Source organism: Epargyreus clarus, unplaced genomic scaffold (genome assembly GCF_041222505.1).
Source record: "Epargyreus clarus isolate Ecla_fem2 unplaced genomic scaffold, WU_Ecla_fem_2.2 ptg000004l, whole genome shotgun sequence".
In the NCBI taxonomy this organism is placed as follows: domain Eukaryota; kingdom Metazoa; phylum Arthropoda; class Insecta; order Lepidoptera; family Hesperiidae; genus Epargyreus; species Epargyreus clarus.
Genome location: NW_027332212.1, coordinates 9899979 through 9918728, shown reverse-complemented (window position 1 = coordinate 9918728; position 18750 = coordinate 9899979). Strand labels below are relative to the sequence as shown.

At 33.1% G+C, this 18750-nt stretch overlaps 1 protein-coding gene across 2 annotated transcripts in view; it reads right to left on the bottom strand.

Annotated features, from left to right (window-relative positions):
- mol (dual oxidase maturation factor 1 mol) overlaps positions 1 to 18750 on the bottom strand; it is a 68201-nt gene that overhangs the window by 39056 nt on the left and 10395 nt on the right. For both annotated transcript variants that reach the window (XM_073093194.1, XM_073093195.1), the window contains exon 2: positions 13191 to 13392. In XM_073093194.1, the coding sequence (XP_072949295.1) occupies positions 13191 to 13241 (51 nt within the window). In that variant the 5' untranslated portion in view covers positions 13242 to 13392. The remainder of the gene's footprint in view (positions 1 to 13190; positions 13393 to 18750) is intronic.

The following is an 18750-nucleotide window of genomic DNA, read 5'->3' as shown; positions in this document are numbered from 1 at the left end:
TTCTAATACGGATACACATTATTTCGACAAATCAGATTTGCGTACGTAAGAGTCGAACGTAAGGTATTGATTTTTTATGTTTACAAACATATTACCTATATTGGTTTAAAAGATACACATGAACGTAACAGATTCATATTAATATATATTCATGTGAGTGGGATTGTCGTTCTTTTCTATTTCTCACTTCATACTTTGTCGATTTTCTGCATTTTTAATATTTTGTATACGATGTTTTGGATAATTTAATTCAATTTAAATTATATAATTTAATTACATCCGACATTGGGTATCTTGTTGACATTTTCCTTGTCCGCGTTCTAATCTTACGCTCGTCCTTCACATTTGAGGATAGTTGTAAGGAAGACATTAAGATTTAATTCTCCTGACAGTAGACGTACTCTGGCATTTTCATTGAGCATTGAATAAAACGCGTGTTGATATGTTTGATGACATACTGCCGTAGTGTGGTCTATTTTTTTTTAATTAAAAAATATATATCGCTAAGATGCCGTACCACCCTTATAGGTAGATACATACTATCTATGTATGTTTTATTTTTTATGCAAATATAAAAGTTATTTTTGGATAAGTTTGTGTCCGTATTCATTCAGCCATTTGTCATTTGTTATAATGAAAAAAAAAACCTGCTAAGTTTCTTTCCGAATCTTCCGGTATACAAAAATATATAGAAAGTAACAAGTAGTGAATGGGAGTGTTCATTACTATGTATTAGAATATGAAGAAAAATGTAGGTCTATACAATATTTCATTTCGTTTTATTTCAGTTATGTTTGGAAAAGACTAAATAGCTAAAAAATGAACAATAAAGTCGCAGTCTTTGGGGACAGCCGATAGACATTGTATCGTCGAGTTTCGCAATCTAATAGATTTTTATTTTTGGTTTGTAAAGATGAATGACCAATTTTCATTAGAAGATTCACTTAAAAAAAAAAAATCGGTTGGCAACGAAAAAGCTCTTGTGTCTTACTTTGTCTATTTACATACCTACGTATACATTACCTGCCTCTGGGTCTAATCTTCCTTTTCCTTCATATTAGAATAGTAACAAAACGTGACTTGAAGTAATTCTCGTACCTACTTCAAGGATATCTTGAAGTTAAACGCCGTGTGTTAATTAAACAATTATCTTCTATCACGTGTTCGTACACGACTCGTGTTAGTTCTTAGCGATAGAATTTTTTAAAGACATCTTATGATGTTATCCTATTATAGTTAATAGGTCTCACGTGAACGTTTTTATGGCATTTTAATAGAAGTTAATGGAAATGCCGCTAGATACTTGGTTACTCTTAAGAGTTATCTATTTATAGTAATTTATATTGGTTTTAATTTCAACACATTCTTAAATTAATGCAGAGATTGCTGTATAGTCTAGGTTTTATCGTAGACAAGGTCTTTAATTTGTAAGATTATATACATAAAGTATAAAGACGTGACTTTATTAATAAGACTCCGTTGTTTTCTCGTCAACCTGTCCTTCTGTTAAAGGGCTCCATCCTTACTGTCATCTGACCGCTTTTTTGGGGTAGTAAAATATATTAGGTTGATTATACACTCAAAGAAAATATATGGTATGGGAGAACCTGCGTGTCTAAAATTGTGTATAAGTAATATTGTCAAAGGTGTGTGAAGTCTGCCAATTCAATTGCGAAAGCAAGCAAGTTGAGAAATTCGTATTATGAAAGTTTCTTACGCAAATATTGTAATTGATATATTTTTTAAATTTGATATGCCCCCAGAAATAAGACCTTACAGAATTGTCTACAAATGTGTCGTGCAAAGGTTAAAAATCTGTCGCAATTATAATCAACATCAAATTATTAGGTACATATAAAAATATATACACCTATTTAATTTATTGATTAATCGAACGGTAATATAATTAAATGTTAGTGCACCTTGAACTACAATAATTCAATAAGTATCATCATTATGACAAACATACAAAATTTTACAAAAATTACTAGGGATTTTATATTCTTTCGTATGTGAAGATTTACGATTATGCTTTGCATAGCGGCCCATCCTTATCCGTTTGACGTCGAGCTAACATTGTCGTACAAAGAAAGTGCAAGCAACAAACGCATGTTGCGCAAGCCTGAGTTTCTCCCACGCGTCAGAGGGGGGCAGGGGAGGACGGGGAGGGGGGAGTCTGCGACACTATCTGTTTACACTAATTGGCACTGACACCACTAGCTTAGTAGGCTTAACAAACATAACATACTTGGTACATGTACCTACGCTCTACAAAATAATTTGTGGAGATAATCTGAGATGATCGTCTCATGTGCCATGTCCCATTCATCCACATCCATCCATCGAAATAACTGCTTTACACTAGAAATAGGTGTGACCGTGGTACCTTTCCGATTTAATCATACTCGTTGTATGTACTCTTTAAATCTGAAGTTTTGAAGGTGGTAGAACCCTTTGTGGTTCGACTCCGGCGGCACCACCGCCACACCTATTTCTACCTAATAATAGCAGTGTTAGGCTCTGTTGTGTTTCCTTTTGAAGGGTGTGGCATACTTTTCCAAAGCGTTCCAGCTTAGTCCTCAGGGGTAGCGGCGCATCTGTAGCCGACCTCAGGTAGGAATATCTAATTCTATCTAGGGTTGATTACAGATGTCCATGGGTGGCAGAAGGCACTTACCATCAGGTGGACTGCATGCTCCTCTGCTACTCCTATATTATAAAAAAGAGTGTATCTACAGGGTGTCTGGTTGTCTGGTCATCAGTATCGGAGCCTTTATTTGTGTAGAGTAGGTGCGGTAAAATTGTATCGATAAATCGATAAAACTGGACGTACACTAGTTTATGGAAATGAGCGAATGAAGTGATCAGTTTATTACGAGGCAATCTACCTTATATTGAGTGACCACTGCAACCCACGCTTAGATCGTGACAAGTAGTTTATACGTATAATAAAAGTCTTAGTTTTGAGTTATATATCAATCAATATCATTCAACTAATCTAAATATATATAACTCAAAGGTGACTGACATAGTGATCTATCAACGCACAAATCACTGGACGGATCGGGCTGAAATTTGGCATGCAGGTAGATGTTATGACGTAGGCATCCGCTAAGAAAGGATTTTAATCAATTCTACCCGCAAGGGGATAAAAAAGGGATGAAAATATTACTTCGTAACGTGAGCGAAGCCGCGGGCAAAAGCTCGTAGAGAAATAGAAACAGTAGTGTTTATATAAATTTAATTTTCTAAGTTAATTTTGTCTGCATGTATGAATCAATCCTAAAAACAGCTTAGTCAATAAACACTTACGAAAAATTAGTTATTAATAGCGATTTGTTACTCCTAAAACTTTTAAAGTACATAGCGGTAGCGCGTGATACCATAGTCAAAATACAATAAACATGCAAATAACATTTGCACGAACAATAATTTTGAATGATGTTCGTGTTGACTTGTTTGTGCTACATACGTAGACAGGTACTCCGCATGACTGTCGTATTAACGACGCTTTCTTTGCCAAATATCCTATTGCGTAAGTGAAGCGCCCACGACGAAACAATCCACACGTACTGAGACGCATCAATAAAGAATGAACTAAAGATTGTCTGACGTAATATTACGATCTCACTGTACATTTGTCTTAAATGCCTCCAAGCGTTCCTGGAAGATTATGATTTGGCCGCATTCATTTCACATGATGCTTTCTTACAATTTGGCGTTACATTCATGTTTACAACCACTGTTAAATGCTCGATAAATAAAAGTTATTATTTCTTTTGTATACTTAGACGCATTTAAAATGTTAGTAATGTTAACATTTAATACTTCTTATTCATAATATGTGCAAAAAGATTATCTTCTCCGTATTAACACGGATAATAGGATCCACGGACCACTTAGTATGGGAATTACGTTACGTTTCATACGTGATTTTATTTAGTGAGGAGGATGTGCCCATGTTTCTATTTATAGGAATTACCCATAGCTGTCACTTACACTTATGAAACACACTTTTGAGGTCATTGCGAAATGTTCTTGTCATAGAGAAATTCCGAGGTTTTGTCTGATTGTGATGACAAGGCGTAAAAGTTTGAAAACTAAATGTTTAGTTGCGACACATAAGTAAGTCGATTACACCATTGTATTTTTTACTTTACGCAAAAGTCCTATCGTTATGAGTTCAGCTGGTGTCAAGTCTTTATAGATCGACAGATAAAAAATTTAAAACAGTTTCTTATGTTTTGGTATCTTATCAATTCCGTTATGTACACAATATTAGAAAATTACAGTTATTTTGATAACATTCCGATCTATTCTACTTATGTAGATGTAAGATTGATTATAAAAAATATTATGTATACGTATAATTTTAAATGTCGATGCGTGACTGTAATTGTGTGCCGTGGTTGAAGATGCTTCCTGCACGAGAGCGGTATCGACGACTGAACATCGAGGTAACGTGACCAACTACAGCTACAGGGTCAATGTGCTATACATTATGTATGTAGTAATTAACTAAATAACTTCATAAGATCATATGTATTGGACAAGGGGCACTGATACTTACTTTTGCCGATACTATACCGATATTGATGTAGGCTTCTATATATGTAAAAACCAATGAGCTGTGATATTAAGTTAGAAAATATACAAACAAGCGATATGTAGGTATGTATATATGATATGTATGTATATAAAATATGAAATATTTATTTAAAAAAATATGTAACAAAATTTGAAAATTGGTATATTACCTAAAATTGTAACTACTTTTGGAAATAGTAATTAAACACAATAGTTGTAAAATATATAAGTGTAGGAATGGCGCTTTAATATAATGTATGGTTATAGCGCGAATGACAAAATGTATGGGTTTATCGGAATAGTTATATCGTCGATTCGTATGTAGCGGAAAATCCACGATATTTCCGATATACAGATATCAAATGCAATCTAATTGTAAGCACGCTAATTAAATCGATCCTATAATCTTAGAATCTAGGACAGGGGTACTGTAGGCATTAGGGCGTACGTTCCATTAAGCTTGTAATGTTACGATCATGTTGTTATTCAATTAGTATTTAGTTACAGGTTAGAGGGATTCCAGTGATTGAGTATTGAGGTGAGTAGCTCGAGTCAAGGCGGCTCCGAGGTCGTGGCATATGAGCTGCAGATGTATAGTTCTTGCAAATGGAAATAAAATGAAATTAATTAACATTTTAGAGACCTTTGACTTCTTGAGAAAAATGTTCTCTGGTCGCTGTCAGTAACGATAGTAGATAAATCGGTTTAATATTGGATTGTTTGGAAATGTTTATGTAAGTGTAAATGACAGAGGCCTATCAATATTATTTTTCTAAACATTTTTCTACAATGTTGATTAAGAATTTACGTAACAAATAGACAAATGATGTGCGTTTGATCTTTATTGTTACTGACATGTGTGTTTAAAATGGTCACTTAATTACGAAATTTCACAATCTAGTAGGCAGAAATTGTCCAATTTCGACCTTTGGGACACTAAACATTGAATATAATGTTTTTTTTATAAGTAAGTCATAATAAATAATTGGTGTAGGAGTGGAAGAATATTATACAAGTCGCATTGCGTGGTGTAGAGACGTGGGATACTAATTAAAGAAAGTTATTCAAAATATGCATTTATGCACGAATAAATGATCCGGTTTGGTAAATGTACTTTCTGTGACATTTTTATATAATTGACGTTTGGGACGGTAATAAGGTTGCCACCTTAGAGATTTCACATTTCTTACAAAAATATAGTGTAGAAAAGTGTTATATTTATTTATCTATTACAAATATTGGACTTGAAGCAACTACTGCTCGTGAAGGATTTCGGGGTTAGGCCACGACATTTAAATTACCGAGGTGAACAAAGTGCAGTATATATACTATGTATTACATTACAGGTTTCAACCCTAGACGGTAGAGATGTAAATGTTTTTTCTATCTCTTGCTTAATATAAACAGGCTACATAATCTCAAAATCTCCTGAACGAATTTGGATGACCTATTCATGTTAAGATTTACTTTGCAGCAATAATTCACATATATAGCTTTTCACCACGAAAAGGGGATTCTAGTATTATACTTAGTAATGAATGAATAATATTTATGATAAAAAGGAATAAATAAATAAACATTAAAACATTCTTGTCACAGCTAATACGATACGATCGACTTCCTGTCCAGGTGTTCAAGATGTTAAACAAGGACGAGTGCGTAATTCACTAAGCACCCACTAAGTGCAGTTGACAAGGCATGCAGGCCGAGGTCGCGTGCCATGCGGGCTCGATAATCGACCGCATATATAATTATAGTGCAATACTATGTATAATACGGGTGTCAACCCAATACGAGTAACTATTATTTATGTCTTCCTAAATATAAAGATAGATGGAACGGATTTTGATGTTACATTTACGTAAAGACTGACTTTATGGGGAGTAACTATTTTACCTCTAAAACATGCATAATATCTTTAGATAATTGATAATCTACGTAAAAAGAAAAATATATATATTTTTTTAATTTATTTATTCATTTATTAAAGCATTCTTGTTGAAGATAATACGATACGATCGACTTCCTCTCCAGGTGTCCAAGATGTTAAACAAGGACGAGTGCGTAATTCACTAAGTACCCACTAAGTGCAGTTGACAACGCATGCAGGCCGAGGTCGCATGCCATGCGGGCTCGATAATCGACCGCATATATTGTTTCTCACGATAATACGTTAAATAAAAGCAACTATTGCATAATAAAAATATATTACTTTTAGTTCCTCGTTTTGGCTTAAAAAGTCATACCTGAGGTGGGTTTTGAGAACATTTTTGTAGAGTTACTCAGATTTTCCTTTAGTTTTAAAATAAATAAACGGTGAAGGAAAACATCGTGAGGAAACCTGCATACCTGAGAGATTTATAAAAAAAATCTTAAAGGTATGTGAAGTCTACCAATACGCAGTTGGCCCGCGCGGTGGACTTTGGCCTAATCCTTCTCATTCTGAGAGGAGACCCGTGCCCAGCAGTGGGACAGTAATGGGTTGATGATGATGATGATGATTTAAAATAACTATTTAAAGTTATATTGGCAATAGTGTGCTATCAATGTTATCTCTATATTACTACAAATAACTAGGAATGACTTCAAATACTACCACGTACATAATGTTCTTATTAACATAGAATTTTATTGTTACGAGTATTTTTATACTAACTATATAAAATATATACCTGGGTAAATAAATATATATCATATGTATTCATGTACCTGTGCATGTAATATTTATGTATGTAAGTATCAAATAATATATAACGTTGTTAATGCGACATTAATGGTCATATTTCATACATTTTCTTACTGGAAATCCCAGTTCTGTTGCATATTTCTGTTTATATAATTGACTATTGCATATTCCTTAAGTCCTTTAATGTAATGCCTATATTATGACGTCATTCAAATTATTCCCGTATGTTAAGTTGACGATATGAATTGAATTAAAATGTTACATACAAGACGTAATATGCAAGAAAGAGCATCATTTAAAGAGTAATGAATAGTAAAAGAAAACTCAAAATGAGCAAGATGGCACAGAATGATAATCTGTTTCTTCTGTAACTGCCATTATTCATAATTCAGGTTATTAATCTTGTTATGAATAATAATTTTAATTTCGTAATCCCTTGTGACCGTTGCAAGATAAAAAAGAAAACGTCATTCTTCTAGATATATATGGGCGTTTATGGGTCACTATAATCCCTATATTGATAGACAAGAATTGATATGAAATATGAGCGGGCTCTTCAAATTGTTCAAGTCACAGTGATTCAAATTAAAATTGAACTGTAGTCTTAGAGTGATTTAAATATTCTAAGAGTGTGGAGACAATATTAACATAGAGCACCAAGGAACGAATATGGAATAATATTTTTTACGAATTTAAATTATAATTTGTAACATAATGCCATGATAAATAACCAAGGGTTTTTTTTTAAATAAAATGGAACCGGCTTCAAAAAATACGAATGACAAAAAGAAAATAATAAATACTTTTATTTTTCTAATTCTATTAGCATTACATTGTCACGCGTTTAAAGCGTATCTGAAAAATCTGGATTTTTAATTCTATCCAGTGCCTCTAAAATGTAAAAAAGTTTTGGATTAAAATTTAAGACAATAATTCCACTGGAATTTGGACAGGCCTTCAAAAACACCCTTATAACAAACATAGAGAACACACCTAATCTATGGTACGTAGTACTGTTATACTTATTCTTTATTTGCTCATTTTCTATTTATGCACTTATTATTCACGCCAGGAAAGATATTTTTAAACATCATCTGCACTTAAAATAGTGTTAACACCTTGAAACAAACGTGCATGACGTTTGTTTTGTAATTTAAATAGCTTTAGTTTACATGTTTGGCATTATGACATTGAGTGGTTTGCTGTTCATTCTAAGCTAGCGTGATTAGGAAACTATGAATTTAAAAATTATCTAACTTTTGGAGTTTACTCCTTAAGAAACGATTTGAGTTATAAGGCCCGGTACGGAAATTTTATGAGGAGTAAAATCAAGTGTAACACGAAAAGTTGAGGCGTTACATAGAAAGAGACAAACATATATATCCACACTTTACGCGCAACACCAGTGAAGTCACTGAATAGAAATGTCATAATTTTATTTTTTTGTACTGAAGGAATGCGTTGTATCGGTAAAATAGGTTCACAGACTACATATTAAAAGTATTTTTAGCCACAAATAAAACATAGATAATTTAAAATAAGCCAAATACGAAGGTGCTAAACTCGGACAATTGTATACATGTCCGTGGACGGTTACGGTACATTTCGTTTCGGACATGTATACATGACGCTGGGCGGCAACGTATACCATTCCGCGTTCACAGCTATGACAAGTTTGGATTACCTCACAAATATTAAGATTTCAAGCAAAAATGTGATAGGTTGGTGGGGATAATTCTTGTCTCTTGCGCTAAGGAATTGTTTTCCTAAGTTATGGATAAGAAATTTATCACTTGATTTAATGGAGAAGAAAAACTTCATAGGAATTCTACATAAATGCCTTATAGTCCTTAATAAAATATTCTATTAGTTATGTGAAGATGACATTAAAATTATAAAGCAGTGAAAGCATCTGCAATTGAATGGCAATTAATTCTTTAGTTTAAATTAGTTAATTCATTGATACTAACGGAGAGGTAGCCTTATGTAAATTATTTTGATAGTTTATTTAAATATTAATGAAAAAACACTTACCAATCGTAGATTTTATATCAAAACACAGACAAATTACGCAAAAAGACGCGATACTTTTTAGCAGAAAGAAAATACACTTCAATTGTTTTTTCTCACATTCCTTTTTTTATTTTTCGGATTTATGAATATTGATTTCAACTTTTGTGCCAGTATTAAATACAAAAGTATTTTTTTATCTTTTGAATTATAAATTAAAATGACAAGTCTATCCAATAAATCTCATTCCAATTCCAAAAGAAATTCCAGCCTTATTCCACATCTGTACCACATTTAATTGTAAATCAATTTACTTATTTTCGTTCGGTAGCTATTGTCAAGCTTTGTTTTCTCTTTTAAATAATAGTTATGGTCGTACTTCGACCACTAGTAGAATTTAAACAGGGAACGAAAACACTAATTATTCTTACATAAAAAAAAGTGTATGTGTGTCAGCTACGACGCACGATTGGAGTTTACTCCTTACGAACGATAATTATGATATATATCGAATAGAAAATAGTTGATGACGTTTTAATGTTTTATATATTGCTAATTATTTTTATTGTAATAATTACTTTCATATGGGATTTGAACTTACTGTATTTTAAATTAATAAAAGCACTCTTGATTCATATTTTGGTTAAAAACGCTACTTCCTTTTTGAGAGGATATGATGATTGTAATAAAAAGGAGGGATTGTAATGGTAATACTCGTATTTACGGTCATGACCACTGCTAGCAGAAATAAAACAACAGCGCGTCAACAACATCGACCTTGCTGCACCCAGCGTTGAGCAACCAGTTGCCGGGGGAAAGCAAGCTTCTTTCTTTACAGTTGCTCATAACTTAATAGTCGATTTTATTGCTTGAACGAATCGTTTGTCTCCACTGTATGGTTAATTGACGCTACATAAAAAATAAATGTTGGTTCATTATGTTTTCGCATAGAGTGGAATGAGGCAATGATTTGAAATTAAGCTCACGAAGGGGTAGAGGGTTAGAATCCCGGGTTTTGACTTATTAAAATCATTTATTTATTTATTTATTTATTTATTTATTGCACCTCTATAAAAATAACAGATACAATAGGGCAAAACTTAATGCCTGATGGCATTCTCTGGCAGTCAACCCTTGGTGAATGGTGAAAATGGAGGCAGGTGTTAATTATATATACATGAAATTAATTATGTAATTTATTATAAATACATAAACTTCAGATATATATCAAAATATATAAACAAATACATACATATTATATAAAATAAACAATACAGATGATTAAGATATTGACGAGGTGTTAAGAAAATGCTCTCGGACAAGTTTTTTAAATACTGCTTTACTGGGTGCCTTCCTGATATGCACGGGCAGAGCGTTCCAAAGCAGTACTGCCTGAATAGTAAATGAGAAATGAAAAAAGCCGCTCGTATGCAGTGGAATATCTGCTCTTAAGTTATGAGACGACCGAAGCATTTTGTCATGGGTTAAGAACCTATACTGGAAGTAATCCTTGAGGTAAGGAGGAGTATTAGTATCATTCAAGATAGAGTAAAGCTGAAAAAGGATCCTAGAGTTACGCCTCTGACGAATAGTAAGCCAGTTGAGTCGGCTACGAAACTGAGAAATGTGATCATATTTACGAAGGCCAAATATGAATCTGATAGAATTGTTGAGAAGGCGCTCTAGTTTATTCAGAAGTGCTTCGGTTAGATCTGGGTAGCACACGTCTGCATAATCAATGATGGGAAGGATGAGGGAGTTGACCAGCATAAGTTTGGTCTTAACAGGCAGGAAATGCTTGAGACGGTATAAAGATCGCATAGTGACGTTGACCTTCCGGGATACTTCGGTGATATGCGGATTCCAGCTTAAGGAGCTATCGATATGAAGGCCAAGGTTCTTCACGGATTCAGAAAACGGAATATATGAATTAATATCACTTGATTAAATGACATAGGTAAACACTAGACTAACAATATGTTTAGAAGTTCTGTATAAAATGTCTTAAAAACCGAATGGAGTCTACTAGTCGACACATGACAAGCTTGGTAGACTATGGTCTAAATCTTAACCCTTCTCATTGTAAGTGGACGCTTGTGTCAAGTTCAAGTGTTTCAAGTTCCGACACAATCCGCTAGGGGCGCTGATTGGAAATAGTATGGGCCAATACGTAATCAAATACCAAAACAGTCATATTTGTCGACACGTAAGAACTCATGGTAATGGTACAGTATAATTTGAGATGACGACGTAGATGTATAACTTGGAAAATTTGTTTGTGTCCTATTGTCACCGTACAGAAAAAATGTGCACTATATTCTCGCAATTAACGGAATGGTTGATTGATAATTCAGTAGAATGTAAAGGGCACGTACATACGTGTAACCTATTGTCACCGTACAGAACAAGCACTATATTCTCGCAATTAACAGAATGGTTGATTGATAATTTAGTAGAATGTAAAGGGCACGTACATACGTGTGGAGAAGGCTTTCCAGTGACCGGGACAGGCCTCGGCGCGGTCAGGGTCCTACCCGCTGACACTTTCACTCGAGCCTCACCACTTTACGTCATTCCCCAGCGCAATTATATCACCACGAAATCACCTAACTGGCACATTGGCTAGTGTAGTCACTTTTATTATTTGCTTAAGCGATTTCTTACTTTTGTCTCGTCTGACACTATTCTCTAAGCACACATCTCATAATGGAGAGTCCATTGTAATGATTTATGAACAGATTTGTATCTAGAAAAAGGTTCGAGTGAACGGTGGCTTAATTGCCATTAGAAGAATGAAGCTCTATCTTTGTATGTTTCCGTTTTGTGAAAAGTTGTTCTTTTTTTATTTGATACGCCCTTTGAATTTATCATCCCATCCCAGTCCATCAATGGAAAGTAGCTCTTTCATGATGAAAAGGGTTAAAGGCGTTTAAGCCCTATACTTTCGCGTTGCCCAAGTACCGACAGGTTAACACACTTTTCATACTTTGAGGACACTTACGAGTAGTTGTATAATTCCAAAATTAGATTCGATGTTTTTTGCTTCTGAATGTTATATTTTACAAATGTATGTTAGCAATTCATGCATTTAATAATTACTTAAGCATTCGTATTATAATTCTGAACTACAACGTAATATCGCTTCAGGTATGATGCGGGACTCACCTATATATTCATATGCAAAAATTGTTTGTCATTTCAGTCACCTACATATTTTCTCATTGTTATTTATGGTTTCCACATATACAATGTTACACATGGGCTACTTTTTCGTAGACCATAAGTACGTAAGAACGTAAGGTTTATTACCTGTAAATATTGTCTATAACACCGGTTTACATAGTTATTATGTAAATTAATAAGTGCCACTTTTGTTTGTTAACTATAGATCATTATGAAAAGGTTACGAAATACGTTGGTATAGTATTTATTTTAAATTTACCGGCCTAGCCTGGAGAGTAGAGTCATTAATATGACGGATATGTATTTACAGTGACTTGTCTCATACCTGATACCTAGTTTGTGTTGTAAACTTTGTAATGGTAGCGCAAAAGGCTTGGATTTATAATTTTTTATAAAAAAGTTCACTAACAATATCCTCCGGAAGTAGGTATTTTTATGCGGCTGCCTTGAATAACAAATTATGTTATAACGACACGAATGTTCGAGATTTTATCTTATTTAATCTTCGCGGCTATATTACGTTTTAATAACAAATTTCTAGCAGCTTACATAGCTCTTTTTAACCTACTTTTGTACTTCAGCCAGTTAGGGAGCTAATACATGAGCAACTGTTGCCGACTGTCGTCTTCATTGTCGCTCGTAAAGTAGCTTAGTGTTGCTCGTGTGTAACCTTCCTTACCGTAGTGGTAAGATTGCAATTAACGGTTAAAATATGAACACTTACCGTAGTCCTAAGATTATGTTCTTGTACTTTTCCCTTTTCATTTCCGTGCATTTGACTGGTCACAGACTCGTTTCACTGTTCATGTCACAACCAGGAGCCACGATTATCACATATCTAACGAGTAGGGTGCATTCACAAAACATCATGTCACGGAAAATTTCACTATATTCTTTGTAACTTCGACGATATCACAATGTCCGACCTGCAACAATACAAATGTTCATTAAACGTTACGTCAATTTCATAAAGGTCAAATAGATTAGAGATGTGAAGTGAATTATCTCAATTTATACCCTTATGATTGATAATTGTATCTATGATGATGTAAAGATGTAGATACGAGTAAAAGATTATTAAATGATAAAAACGCTCAAGAATGATAATACGAGTAGTAGTATAGTAAAATATTTGTTAAGAAGTATGAAAAGTAAACCTAACCTAACCTAACCTACCTGACTAATTACTGAAGATTATTTTTATTAAGATAAAATAGATGATTTAATGAGATATTTTTATTGTGTTTTAGGTAAAAATAGATTATTCTATAAATACCCTTGGAAGGTTCCCATTTACAAACTTCCACTTCTGAACTGGGTTAAAACAAGATGAACTTTGTTGATAATAACTAACGAAATACAAACGTTATGGTAACTGAGGCAATTAAACAGTTAAGTAAAGACCATAAATGTAAGCAGACCCTGACACTTATCTGAGATGTTACACTGAGATGAAGAAAATGTCATACACAGTGTGTCTATAATAGTGTAATGTTGTGTATTGCGAATGTGCTAATTTTCGTAAATTACATATTGCTCGGGATTGTAATTTTTCCACTAATCTATACAAACCTACTTCTTCTGAAATAGGGAGGGTCTTTTTGTGCCAGGACAAATTCTGCCCGGACCTACTAGTATCTACATTATTATATTTAAGTACTACAGTTTCTAATTACCCGATTGCCACGGAAGGGCTATTAAAATAATGATAATAATTATGTCAATTAGCCGAGATACTTTCAGAACGTATTTGACACTTGACAACAAATATAAATAGCTATATAGCTAAATATAAATAACTAACGAATACATCATGTAAATAACTACTTAATGAGCGGTTTTAGATTAGAGTCAGGAAGACTATTAGTCAATGCCAATTTTTTACATATTTTATGCAAATGCACTTGCTCTAGTATATGATATGCTTCATGTTTGCACTTTTTATAACTTAAAAAATCTTATGTTTGTTGTATAATAAATATTTATGTATTTGGACGCGGAAATACTTGCAATGAAAACATATTAAAACTCTTTTAAGCATTGCTTTTATGATGGAGTAAGTCTGTTTATAAGTTACAATTTACATAATTTTCCATTAATATCTACAGTTATTTCTGTGCAACTGGATTATGGGAGATATGTTAATTAAGACGGCCTCTCTGAAGTATTTATACAGCACATAAATGACTTTAAAGTTTAAAGACCCATTAGTTATTAATAACGAGCAATTGCTTAGTCTTCCGCGGTATAGAACCACTGATGGAAGAAAGGTCGTAAAACTACTCGTAGAGTAGCTCGACCGGGGAGATACTACCGTCATACCAATTTTTTGCTCGATGAAGTTCAAGCTGTCAAGTTTTTGTAGGATTTGGATGCCGGCTGAGTTAGAGGCGATTTTAGCCCTTAGAAGTGGCAACTTGTCAATGAGTGGCGGTGACCACAGACGGAATACACACTCTTTTGCTATTTATTTATTTATTTTTTGAAACACCTTAAACTAAGGGTAACAAGGGAGGATTTAATGCCTAATAGCACTCTCTGCCAGTCAACCCTGGGCAATGGTGACTATTTCAATATTATAAAAAAAAAATGAAGAGAAATTGATATTGCTAAGTCCGCTAAAGCTATGACCGTGCTAAACTATAGTTAGGTTGATCGCTATTCGTGCTAGGACTATATTGTGCCTCTTACCACTTTACCGAATACTAGCTTGAACCAATATTGTAAGTAGGCCATTAGTATCTTAGCTTAGGCTAGACTGCTTTTGTCCATTTCGATATATGCATTGCAACACATTTGCCTAACAGCCGCTCATGATATTTGACTAGCTCTGTACTGATTTAATCCTTAATTGTAGCACTTGGATCACTTCGTTACTTATTTTGTAAGAGCTCCACCTCGTGGCCTCACTTGCTTACATCTGGACCTGAACGTGGAAGTTTCAGTTTTTATTCTAGAACTTAGATACTTAAAAGATTAAATTACGCTATGTCACTTCCTGTGAGATCTTTCTTTGCGTGAAAGTTCCACAGTCATTTTGAAATCAACGACATTTAAAGACACATAAAAAGTATGTCTTTAATTTTATTTGTATTGAAAGATAATCTAACAGACGTGTTAAGTGGATATCGCTACGGACTAGCTTTTTGTACACGAGTTTTTGCATCGACCTCGGCAGTGATGCAGTGTACGGTTTTTATTATGCTGCTATTCTTGAGGTCAAGTGGGATGCCTCAACATATTTACAATATACAAAGTATGTTTGACTATTAACCAGGCTAACGTAGTCTTTAATCTTGAAAGTTACTGTATTGTTGTTGAAGAAACATTATGGTAAGAACTGTAGAGGTAATATATTTTAACAAATGAAGTGTCGTTGGATTTGTCTAAATTGTAGTAATATAAATATCTATAAATATAAGTCTCCTTCAATTTATGTATTTAGGCACAAAAGCTTATTGGGTTTACCATTGATTAGATAAATGTATCTGAAGATTGTGCAAGGCTGTTATGGAAATAAGCGAAACTGATAAACGAAATAACATGAATGAAAGACGAATTACCTCTGTGTGTAAAAATATTGATTACAAGACTCTTATTTTGTTTCAATAAATTTTCGTTTGTTTTGTATTTATTACTCTATATTAGTTGTTCAAAAACAAAAATGATAGTAGAGACTCACAATAAAGCTGTTTAATATTACCATTGTGATATTTGTCGCGTATAGATAAATGTTTAAGTATAGTTTGTAAATTAAATATTATTTGTTGTTTGACCTACTTTCTGTCTGTTGGTATAGATCTATAGATCAAGGCGAACTTAAATACAAATAGGACTTATATTTATTAAAGTTTATTTTGAGATTGACCGATTTTCGATACAATGCAAAGACCCGATTTCGGATTTTTTCTGAAAGTTTGGGTTTTACGATTCAAAAGGCGATACAATTATATGGTAATTTTAATAAAGCTCTCTAGCCAAACCGGACTTTTAACATCCTTCTATTGAAATGTAAGATATAATAAATATTCTTTGAACGTTTTAGACCTGACAGTAGATATATCGACGGAGAATCGTGAGAAATTGCAAATATGTTAGGTTGCCAAGAAGACGGTGGAATTTTATATGTAAGTACTCTAGTGAGTGCACTCAATACGAGACAATACATACACACAACTATAGCGAGGCCACAATGAAGAAAAAGAACACTTCAATATCTATACAAGCAAATGAAATTGAAGTGTCTGTCCGTGATTTCGATATTTCATTCATGTGCTACATAAAATAGTAAAAACTAATACGTGCGTGTCGTATCGCACACAGTACAAAATAGTAGTAAGTGTCACAAAATTCGATCAACACTTATACTTTTCTCGTCAGTAAATTAAATATGAATTATATACCTTAGTAGGTAGGACGTAGGTATTTCGGAAAGGTACTCTATAAAATATGTTTTTAAGCAATTTTTTTTAAATTTTAATTTTATACCATCATATATGAAATATCTCAAACGTAAGGTACAAGGTACTAGTTAATTTTTTTATAGATTCTACGTTGAATGATAGAACAACATTATGGCAAGAACTGCGATCTGAACAGAGTTTTTAATACTGAGTATTATTTGTACACACGATTCGCTGGCTGAATTTATTTGTTTTCCTATGTAGCTACGAGTAAATTGTATCCTATCCAGGCTTATAAATATTAAAACGTCGTTTCTTTATATTTATGTGAGTGTGGGACTGATTCAACTTATTAAAATTTATATTTAAAGATAAATTACTACAGCTCGTTCAATTTATGTACAATTTATCCTTCTCCACAGGACTAGGCTTTATAAAATAAATTTCTAGTTTTGTATCTTAGCCGCCTTACATTTTTCAAATTTATATGCGGATCAAATTTAAATCAAATCAATATTTGCTTTTATGATGAGTGACAAGAGAGGAATTCTAAAAATCTAGTCAATCTTCTTTAATTGAGTTAGAAAGTGTATATCCGATAACTATTTCTACAAAAAGCGTAGTAAACGTCATCAACAAAATAATAAAAAGATAAAAACAAAATTGAAATAATTTCACTGGTGATTTTCGGCACATCAAAATGCAAAATGTTTAATGAATATTTTTCAATAAAAAGAAAGTGAAATTAACTAAATTAACTAACTAACGGTGATTAGCAAGCATTATGACATTCATTTCATCAATTCGATAAATATGAATAAGTAATGTACTTACGAGTTATGTTCACGGTTCAAATTGCATATTAGTATTAATATGAACGTCGAATTAGAATATACGAGTAGGTGTAAAAATAATATTTATTGCATAAACTAACCACTGGATTCCACGTGAATTTTAGTCTAAAATCATATATTGTAATAATAATAAACAAAATGATATTAACATACGATATTGTCGTTAATTCATATAAAATAACATTACTTATTAAGCGTTATGTGAGGCTCTTGGTAGTTACTTTACTACAAATCGAAATTTCAGATTCGATTCTCGCTGATAGTCCGGACATATTTGAACAGTTATTTTGTTTCTATCAACCCTGATAGACAAAGTTACTAAATATATACAAAGAGATTAAATTTATTTATGTGTAACTTCAAAGGGATTGTATGCACTATGCACTTTTGTTTTGTCTGACTACAGCACGCGTCTGAAACGCTCTATGTCTGTAGATGTAAATAATGCTAATAGGATCAGTTCCAATAAATTTGCTTTTGGAAACAATATCTATATATTGAAATTGTATTTAAGTTGCAGAATATCGAAGGTAATACTTTACGGGTCAAAGTTCTAAGTCAAGCAGCACTATAACTCACATTAATAACACAGGATAACCTAAGTGACATAGGCCACGATACGAGGCGTGATTTCTATATCCATTGGATTCTTAATCAAAATTGAATTTATGGTCATACAAAGACATGCCAGGAAATAAGTTAAAATGATAGTAAAATTTGAAATTTTATAAATTTAATTAGAAAAACAGAAAAGTATAAATAAATAAAATGTACCTACTTTTGATAAGGATTTTTTATATTACAATGCAACAAAGGAGTATACGAGTACACTACGCTTACACTACCAGAATCTCACCTGTAGTCGATCAGACATGCTTTGCTACTTTACAGAGAACTAAGTTTAAGACCTTCGTGTAAGTCCATCTCACATACCACACCCCCAAAACCATTACACAGTAGCGCATAACACTATTCTTAGTATTCAGAAAGATATTGAAATCTAAAGTAATTTTATTGAAATCAAATG